General features: G+C 41.1%; 1 protein-coding gene across 1 annotated transcript; it reads right to left on the minus strand.

The window, feature by feature from the left end:
- Positions 1-5,247: 5,247 nt before the first annotated feature.
- RFK (riboflavin kinase) lies at positions 5,248-10,587 on the minus strand. Its single transcript, XM_065879435.1, has 4 exons — positions 10,379-10,587; positions 9,296-9,447; positions 7,098-7,200; positions 5,248-6,326 (listed from the first exon to the last, which is right to left on the minus strand). The coding sequence occupies exons 1-4, from the start codon at positions 10,458-10,460 to the stop codon at positions 6,196-6,198; spliced, it is 468 nt and encodes a 155-aa protein (XP_065735507.1). The 5' UTR covers positions 10,461-10,587; the 3' UTR covers positions 5,248-6,195.
- Between the last annotated feature and the right edge of the window lie 249 nt (positions 10,588-10,836).

Here is a 10,836-nt window from a genome sequence, read left to right on the forward strand (position 1 = left end):
AAGGCTTCCAGAAGTTTACACTCTAGGTGAAAGAGCGTAAGGCGATTATAAACATGAGACACTGGAGTTTGTGGGAGGCTGCTATAAAGAGACTATTGTGGGGACTTCCCTTGTGGTCCAGTGGGTAAGACTCCCTGCTGCCAATGCAGGGGAGCCCGGGTCGATACCTGGTCAGGGAGCTAGATCCTGCATGCACACCACAACTAAGAAGTCCACATGCCGAGGGCTTCCCTGGTGGCACAGTGGTTGAGAGTCTGCCTGCCGATGCAGGGGACACGGGTTTGTGCCCCGGTCTGGGAAGATCCCACATGCCGCGGAGCCGCTAGGCCCGTGAGCCATGGCCGCTGAGCCTGCGCATCCAGAGCCTGTGCTCCGCAACAGAAGAGGCCAATGCCACAACAGTGAGAGGTCTGTGTACCGCAAAAAAAAAAGAAAAGAAGTCCACATGCTGAAACTAAGACCCAATGCAGCCAAAATAAATAAATATTTTTTTTAAAAAAGAGAGACTATTGTAGGTTGGTATATGAATTCATATATTCACGAATGCCATTCAAATATATTCATCTCCCTTCTGTTAAATGCCCTTCAACCTAACTTAATAATGTAATCCATTGAGACCTCTAAGGGAAGGTGACTGTGTACAGGACTGATCAGGAGAGCTGAGCAGAGATGCCAAATGCCAGACAGCTCACTCCCTTTCCGAGGGGCTGGCTTCCACATGCTGGCAGGTAAACCTGTAGCGGGGGTGGGAGGGCGGGGTGAGCTTTAGACTTAAAATGATTATAAAGCAAATAATGGCTGAAAATAAATGAGAAATTAGAAAAAGAGCAAACTAAATAGAAGAAGAGTATCATATACATAGTGTCCACGAAGCTGAGAAACAATTTAAACTATATGTTAGTTCTATTTTCATGAAATGTGGTCCATGCATTTTCAGATAAAGTACCTCAAAATTAAAGCAATTGGACCAATTGTTAATCTGAAAAAAGCACAGTAAATATATTTCCTTTTTTTTTTTTTTTGGATCTTCTATAGTTGTATTGCCTAATACAATAGTCACTAGGCACACGTGGCTATTTAATTAGTGGAGAGTGAAGAAATGGAACATTATCACAACAGCAGGAAGTTCTATTGAACAGCATGCTTTATAATGTGTGCATTACTTTTTCCAGATTACTAGTTGAACTCACTGAATTTAGAGGTACTTTATTCAAAAAGGTGTTTGTAAATTGAAGAAAAACATACTGAGCTTGTAATTTGAAAATATAATACATTGTTTAAAAATGTTTATCCTGGGACTTCCTTGGTTGGCACAGTGGTTAAGAATCCGCCTGCCGGGCTTCCCCGGTGGCGCAGTGGTTGAGAGTCCGCCTGCCGATGCAGGGGACAAGGGTTCGTGCCCCGGTCCGGGAAGATCCCACATGCCGCAGAGCGGCTGGGCCCGTGAGCCATGGCCGCTGAGCCTGCGCGTCCGGAGCCTGTGCTCCGAAACGGGAGAGGCCACAACAGTGAGAGGCCCGCGTACCGCAAAAAAAAGAAAAAAGAATCCGCCTGCCAATGCAGGGGACATAGGTTCAAGCCCTGGTCCGGGAAGATCCCACATGCCACGGAGCAACTAAGCCCGTGTGCCACAACTACTGAGCCCGTGAGCCACAACTACTGAAGCCTGCATGTCTAGAGCCCATGCTACATAACATGAGAAGCCACCGCAATGAGAAGCCCTCACACAACCACAAAGAGTAGCCCCTGCTCACCACAACTGGAGAAAGCTCGTGCGCAGCAATGAAGACCCAACGCAGCCATAAATAAATTAAAAAAAAAAAGTTTATCCTAAGTTTCACAACTTTTTAACACCCTCCAAATACATAATTAACTTTCTAAAGGCTAATTTTTATTTTCATCAGGATATACCTGCACATAGTTTAAGGAATCAAATTATTTAACAAGACATAGTAAGAAAAAGAAATGTTGTTTGCTCCCATCACATCCCATTTCCCACTCCTTAGAAGCAAGCAATTTCAACCCTTTCCGTTATTTAATATGTCTTCTCCCTGTCCCTAAGGCAGATGCTTATACTGCTGCTTCCTATGTTTTCAGGTTAGGTATCTACCTACTCATTTCCCACTAACGGAAGATGAGCATTTCTTTCCCAAACTCTTCCCATCACTGCCCCTGCACACTTCCCTCCTCATCCTTCCAATAAATGTATTTTGCTTCATAAAAATTCAGTGCTGTCATTCTTGGCTGTGTAAATGATATTCACAGCCAAGCTATACAGAACATCATTTGCCTTATTTGAATGTGTACAAGTAGGTATAAAGCTTGATGAATTTTCACAAGCGAGCACATTATGCAACCATCACCCAGATCTAGAAACAGGACAGAGAGATGGAAGCACCCAACAGCCTTCATAATCCTCCTGTCACCCCTGTCCTCTAGAACCACTCTGACCATTTTTGCTATAGTTCTGCCTGTTCTTACAATTTATATAGAATCAGTGTACTCACTTTTTTTAAAATTTATTTGTGGCTGCGTTGGGTCTTCGTTGCTGTGCATGGGCTTTTCTCCGGTTGCAGTGAGCGAGGGCTACTCTTTGTTGAGGTGCACGGGTTTCTCATTGTGGTGGCTTCTCTTGTTGCGGAGCACAGGCTCTAGGCGCACAGGCTTCAGTAGCTGTGGCTCACAGGCTCAGTGGTTATGATGCCTGGGCTTAGCTGCTCTGTGGCATGTGGGATCTTCCCGGACCAGGGCTCAAACCCATGTCTCCTGCATTGGCAGGTGGATTCTTAACCACTGTGCTACCAGGGAAGCCCAGTGTGTACTCATTTCTGTCTGGCTTCTTTTGCTATTCTTTTTCTAGCTTGAGATCAAAGCTTAGATTATTGATCTTTCTTTTCTATGTATTTAAAGCTATAATTCTTGATAGCATTAGTTATATCCTATAAATTTTTACACGTTGCATATTATCATTCATTTCAACATAGCTTTCCATTGTGATATTTTTGTATTTTAAAAATACTGATTTTTCTCCATCACGTTGTGATATGTTCCTTACACCAATCCTTAGAAATCTGTTGAGACATTTTATATATCCTGGACAACAGCTGCAGTTGAGGTCATCACCTGATTAGTTGATAATACAGTCATTTCCCAAGATCCACTAAGTTTCTGTACAGCCTGAACAGATGTTAGGAGCCTTTACCCTGAATCTTTCTGTATTTTTTTTTTTTTGCTTGTTTTCTTTCTGTATTTTTAATGATGACACTTGGCAATTTCCCCAGAGATGTAGCACTGACTTGCTTTACTATTGTGGCTTCTACTTGGCCCTTGTTTCAGTCAGGGAAGCAAAGTGGGGATTCTGTCAGTTGTCAGGTATGTCTATCCCAAATACACACTCAGGAACAGGGAAAGTAAGCACAGGGGTAAGTCCAAGAACTGAGCTGCCTGTGACACAAGCTAGGGCTCAACGTCCATGTATGACCTGACCCAAAAGGAAGCCAACTGTCAAAGAAGTGTTAAGTCACAGCCACATTACAAAAACCATGGGAAGCAAATTTGGAGTGAATAGACAACAGGTGTATGAGAGCAGTCAGACTGTCGGATCTCACAGCTCACCAACTGTGTCTAACCTGTACTTATCCTGTCCACTGAGCTTTAAATCTGAATTATTTTTTCATCAATTCTATTTTGACAATTCTTAAATCTGCCCGATTTTTTATAGAACCTTATTTCCCCATTTTTGACACTCTTATTTCTTTACACATATTATACAGTGATTTCAAGTTCTGTAACTGATAATGCCCGTATCTGTCACCTTTGTAGAGCTTATTCTGTAATTTGTTTCTGCTAACTCTTGCTTATGATGGCATTTCTTTCTATATGGTGGATTTATTTCCTAGCTCAGTCCCAGAAGGTCAGATTGGTTCTCCTCTATCAGCCTCCATCCATTTTCCAGGTAAGAGGAGAACAGGAAAAGGCTAGCACTTTCACCAGGGAAGCAGGACTGTCCTCATAAACTCCAAGTAGACTTCTGCTTACATCTCCCTGATCAGAACCGTGTTACAGCCCTAACTGCAGGGCTTTAAGCCTCCATAATTGAGAGCACTGGCGATGAAGTGTTGAAAGAGCCACTCTGAGTTTCTCCGTGTAGTAGAGACAGGCAAGAGTCCCAAGTCACTGCGAGGGGGTTGGTGGCACAAGTCATGAGGGTTACAAAACGCTGTTTTGGAGCAGGGGTTATGGAACGGTACTCAGACCTAACCTACAAGGGCCGTTAAAGGCAAGGCCTCTGTTTGTAGAACCACTGCTGCTGGCCAGGTTCTCCCTGTAGCTGCTGCCTGTAACTCACTATTCAGGGCCTCTAACACACCTTACAGTAACCAGTAACCATCAACCAACAGATCAGGAATTTATATAGACAAAGCAAAAGATACAAACTGACACAAAAAAAGAAGAAACATCCCTTGGTCAAGTTTTATTTCAAGGCCTGAAAACACTAATTGAAAATGGCCCTACTGCAATTTCTTATAATAAATACTTTATATATAAAACTTAAAAAAATGTAGACACTGTTAACTAACTCCTAAACCACACACTATAGGCTTTTCAAAAGCAATAGTTATTTAACAAAATGTAAGGTGACAATATCAAAGAATTTTCACATTTAATGAGGACACAATCAGTCGCAAGCTACTCACACACAAATCTTTTTTACACTTTCCATGTTTGTTTTTAATTTTGTTTCACAGAACCACCGATAATTGAGGCTTCTTTCAAGTATAGGATTTCTAACATTAAATTACATTTTCTAAGTATTTCTTTAAAGAAGAAATGAAAAAGACACATACTACACTGTTTGCCATAAATTCATATACCAAAAAGTCAAAACAATCCAACTGAATTTATTCCTGCTTCCCCCTTCTCCGACATTAGCTTTAGATATTCTTCTGAATATTATATAAACAGTTTTGGTAAAATCCGTTCTCATTTATGCAGATTAGGGGAAATGGTTTTGTAATGAGTTATCTTTAAAATTATCTTCTAGATAGCACTCTTTAGCCTTAGATTACATTGTACACACACAGCTACGACAGTCGGCATTTGCTCAGGAACATACAGTCACATTAAAAACAAATAGCTTTGTATTTCATAGTTTAGTTGGGTCTTAAATACTTTCCCTAGGGGAGGAAACACGTATTTTGTGTTGTTTAAGAAACTGGTATATATAAATGAAATGCTAGGTGTTCGTTTAAACTTTGAGGAAACCTACAGATGAACATTTGGGTGTTTTCTCTAAAATGCAAGAGATATGCACTTAATCACTGTTCGTATAGTGCAGCGATGGGACGGCAGATAGAGACGCAGATGAAACTCTACATTTTGTAAATGTAAAGTTGGATATTCTAAATGGAAGAACTGACACTGAGAATTATTTACAGGAAACAAAGGTTAAGAAAAATGTTGAAGAATATCTACTCTTAAAAAGAGAGAAGTGTTACACAACACAAAAATGAGAACTAGAGATTCAAAAAACACTCATTTTATGGTTTTAAAAGAAAAACAAAAAAATAACAGGGAGAGTCTAGACCAATTAGAACTGAGGCAGCTGTAACAAAAACGGAACACAGTACAATGATTTGAGCCCTTAAAGGAAATGACTAACTAAAGTGAAATTTCACAAGTCTTCATGTCTATAATAATACATAAATGCACAAAATATCAAAATTATGAATTCTGGATTTTCCCCCTTAGGTTTGTAATAAACTGTCAAACCTCTGCTTAATATATTTATTTTTATGAGTCTTCTGATTAGCAGAGCATGCTATACAGGTACATGCATGCTAGAATTTTACCATGAGAATTAATAGTTCTCATCTCAAACCAGTGACTTGCCTGTTACCCATATTTATATATATTTCATTTCCATTATAAAACACTTAAGACCTTTCTAGTGGTACATTTTAATCAACATATTACATTAAAAAGAATCTTGATTTTTAAAATGAACCTTTTTAGTACTGTAACACGATGGGTTTAATTGAACAGTTGGAACATAATATGGTAACTACATTGTACTGTTTAATTCACAGCTGTAGGAAAATGTTTGATTTTTAAAATATAACCAAGATGAGACTGTAGAGTTATGAGCAGTAATATATTAGAAAACAGTGAATGAATAAATAAGATGCTTTTCCTTCAGTGGCCATTCATTATTTTGCTTTTAGGAACCTGGAAGAAATTGTCTTCTTTGAGTTTCAAATGTTCTGGTAAATCTAGTCGTTTCTTAGCTTCCTCAATATCACCTTGAATTGCTGAAATAAGTGACTCTGTGGAGAGAATATACCAGGTAAAGATAACGAAAATCTGCTGCTGTGCTTTTTTACTACTCCTTTGTTCAGCTTCTCCTAAAATCTCATAGGCTGGCAGTGCTCCTGGCACAGGGTAGATGCCCAATAATGTGTTTCATCCTTTCTTCTAGACTTAAGTAAAAGTCAATAGTACACAAAAGATGTCCCTAATCTTCTTGCAATTACTTAGAGAAAGGCATTAGCAGAAAGGTACATGGCATATACTAAATGGAAGAAACAAATACTATCAATTCTCTTCAATATTTACACTTGTAAAAGAAACTCTGCATTAGAATTAAAACTATTACACTACACTAAGATTCTTGACATGTCTTAAATGTTCCGATTTACTGCTTCTTGCACTTCAACTACCGCTAAGCATCCATTATTCATCACAGTATTAACTCTTACTGGTTCCTTAAAATATGAAAAGGAAATAAGGATTTCATTAACTTCAGACTGTTGGAGAGACAGCCAGCCTGCTGGGTTTGAATCTACGCTCCATCACTTACTATGCTACCCTGGGCAAATTACTTAACCTCTCTGTGCCAATTTCCTCATCTGCAAAATCAGCAAAATAATTCCTCATGTGGGTGTTGTGGGGATAAAGTGAGTTGATTCATGTAAGGCTCTTAAAGCAGTGCCTAGCATACTAAATGCTCAAATATTATCTGTCTAGCCATGATTACTATTAGGAGAAGCAGCAGAGTAGCTGCAGTAATATTTAAGAAGATCTAAATAAGAACTTACCTAAAGAATCAAAGTTCTTTTCTGGTCTGAGGTAGCCAACAATGGCCACGTTGAGAATTTCCCCATAGAAGTCCTCTTTGAACGTATGCATGATATGAGTTTCCTACAGTCAAGAGATGTTAAAATTGAATTTATCTTTATGGTGAGGTAATTTAAATGAAACAATCAACCCTCCTTAAAATTTTAAAGACAGGTTAAAATCTAAGTGCAGTATTTCCTGAATTCTTCCATTGCTCCTGTTCTCGACCTTGTACCATTATAACTGAGTAAGGTAGATGCTATCCCACAAATCTGGTGTGATTTGCTGTTTTTAGAAAAAGCTAACATGCACCAAAGTAATTAAGAGTCTTATCAAGGTGAAAAAACTGAGCAAATACAGCAGAGGGAATGAGCAAAGAAACTCTTCTTCAAAAGATACCATTCCATTAAGCGAATTAAAAAAAAAAAAAGGCAACACAGTGGAAGAAGGCATTTGTCATACATAGTTCCAACAAAAGAATTGGATCCATAATATATTAAGAACTTCTTTAAGTCGGTAAGACAGACAATCCAATTTTTTTTAAAGGGATAAAGACTTGAACACGTACATCATGTATGTCTGTTATCAGCAAAGAAAAGAAAAAGGAAAAACTCTAAAGAACCTCCTACCAATGGAAAACTGAGTTTCTCCTAACTATGGGAAGGACCTCCAAGGCACTCCTTAACTGGCTCTATAGTAAGAGTTCTGTTATCTGAGTAGCTAATAAGGAAAAATTAGTCATGGGATAGCCTTCCCTCCCCTTCATTCCCTCTCTCATTCCAGTGAAAAATATTTTGCCTTCTTTCATCGATTATTTTCTTTATCTATTCCAACACAGCCTTAATCCTGAAAAATAAGAGGAACACTGAGCACAACGTTAAGTAGTTCTGGGCCACTTCTATTGCTTATACCAGCACTTTTCTATAAACTTCAAAGAGGATGAAATTTAGATCAACTATAACCGTTTGTGCCACATACTTGAGCTGACCCAAAGATTCAGCCACATCTAGCAGATTAAGCACTTCAGCCGTGTAGGTCTTCTGTTCATAAGAACAGAAAAATTATGTATACTCTCAAAAGGGTTTAAAAAGAGGAAAAAGGGCTTCCCTGGTGGCGCAGTGGTTGAGAGTCCGCCTGCCGATGCAGGGGACACGGGTTCGTGCCCCGCTCCAGGAAGATCCCACATGCCGCATTGGGGCTGGGCCCGTGAGCCATGGCCGCTGAGCCTGCGCGTCCGGAGCCTATGCTCCGCAACGGGTGAGGCCACAACGGCGAGAGGCCCGCGTACCGCAAAAAAAAAAAAAAAAAAAGGAAAAAAAGCATCACCTTGCAATTTTATCAGAAAGCACCATCCACAGCATAAGCAGTTCTACCTTAACAGGGTGACCAAATAATTAGAGTAAATGACCTACATTAACTGGTGAACTCAACTTTATTTCACTTTTATTTCTAATAAAGGTAAACACATGGGCAGTTATAAAAATTAATTATTGTAGTTTTGGCTTGTGATTCCACTTTCTATTTTCTCCATGGTTTAAAAGATAAATGCATAAAAATTTATTAATCTATGTTATTGGGTACACAATGATGTAATTTGTGAGTTTTGGTATACTATTAAGTTCATATAAATTCAAAATAGATTTTTATAACTTTAGGATGTTAAATGCAGTCCCCATGGTAACCACAAAGAAAATATCTATAGAAAATACACAAAAGGAAATAAGAAAGAAATCAAAATGTGTCACTACAAAAAAAAAGTCAACTAAACAAAAAAGGCAGTAATGGAGGAACTGACAAAAAAGCTATAAAGCATACAAAAAACAAATAGCAAAACATCAGAAGTCTCTCCTTATCAGTAATTACTTTAAATGTAAATGGATTAAACTCTCCGATCAAAAGGCAGAGATTAGCAGAATGGTTCAAACACACAAGATCCAACTATACCCCCTTTATAAGAGACTCAGTTTAGATCCAAAGACACAAATAATCTTGAAAGTGAAAAGGATGGAAAAGTTATTCCATTCAAATAGTAACTAAACTCTTCACTTTTAAACCTGTCAAGTAAATTCTCATATTTGGATTATGTTGTGATCACCACTGATGAGTTCTATCTGTGTATTACTCTAAATCATCATCCCATTCTCTGTTTACAGAGTGAAATACAATTATTAATTCTTACCATGGACTTTTTTGTATTCTTGTAGTACGGGTTCCATCCTATGCTCACCACCATCTTATGGACGTCTCCACTTCCAACACTGGCCCAACCATAATATATGCCAGTGGATACATCAGCTGGAAGATTATCTACTACTTGTTCAGGAAAGTTAGCTAAACAACAGAAGAAAATATGCTAATATTTAGAGTTTTATAGTCAATATTTAGAAAATTCACATGTAAGGCTCGTCTAAATCATTACCCTCACAAGATTCCTAGGACTCTAACTACAATTATTAATCCCATCATTTCATACTCTGGCTAGGATTTCTTTCTCCTCTTCATACGTATTGGTTAGGAAAAAAGGTACCAGATTATATATGTATAAGTTACCAGGTTGTAGTAAGTGTACCAAAAATCGTAAACTCTCACAGTAGAAGAAAACAGGTACATGAACAGCTGGGGTTTTTTTTTTAGCCCTGGTCCTTCTTAAAGGGGTTCAGCGTCTCTTGAAAAGATTTCTATTTTCGAAATATACATACTAGGTCCCAAGCTCAAAGACTGCTTTAATAGGTCTAGGTGCAGACCTGGAATGTATCTTTAAGGAAAAATTAAGCATACCTTCAGGACCTGACTACTAAAACTAATGCAGACCAAAAAAGATACCTGGTTCTCATTCATCTGCCTGTGTCATCATTTGGACACAACCTACTAACGTATTTAAAGAACGAAAACCTTACAGCTGGCTTGAGAATTTAGCCTATCGGGCCCACATTACATTTTCTAAAGAGAAAGACGCGCGCCACGTTTGGCGGATTTATCACGGCTGGATAGGGAGGCGGGAAAGAAGGCTCCCGAAACTCAGCTCCGGCTTCCTGCCCTCACCACCCCCCAAGCCGGTGAGCTCGGAGCCACGGGCAAGGACGCGCTCCATCAGTCCGACCAAAGGTCATCAGCCTCAACAAAGCGGGGGCGGGGAGGACGGGAACGTCACCTCTGCCCGTAGCCCCACCACCCAGCCCGGAGCCTCCCGGCTGACGTCCTCGCTCTCAGGTGATCCGGCCCTGCGTGGGGGAGGGGAGGCTCCGCGCCCTCCCGCGCTCACCTGTAGGGATGCCCAGCTGCTTGGAGCCGCGACCGAAGCCCCGCACCACCTGGCCGCGGCAGAAGTACGGCAGGTGCCTCATGACGCCGTCCGCTCGGGGTGCGGGCTGCGGTCCAGAACGCGCGTCCGGCGGAGCCGCCGTCGAGGCGGTGCCCGGACGCCCCGGACCAAACGAGGGACGCGGGCGGGAGCTCCGCAGGCCGGCCGGCCGGGCGAGCGCACGGGCGTACAACTGGCCGAGCGGCGCGGACGACACGCCACAGCGAGACGCTCACGCCACTGACAGAAGGTGCCGGGCGACCCAGACGCTGCGTCTGGGCTCCGGAACGCCGGCGACCGCGGAAGTGCGGCTGTGGGCGGGTAGCGGAGCGGGGTGGCTTGGGACGGCACCCCCCACAGCCCACCGAGCGCCACGGGCCTGCGCACTCTGCCCAGGCCGAGCGCCCCGAGGCTCGTAC

The sequence above is a fragment of the Phocoena phocoena genome, chromosome 6 (genome assembly GCF_963924675.1).
Source record: "Phocoena phocoena chromosome 6, mPhoPho1.1, whole genome shotgun sequence".
Classification (NCBI taxonomy): domain Eukaryota; kingdom Metazoa; phylum Chordata; class Mammalia; order Artiodactyla; family Phocoenidae; genus Phocoena; species Phocoena phocoena.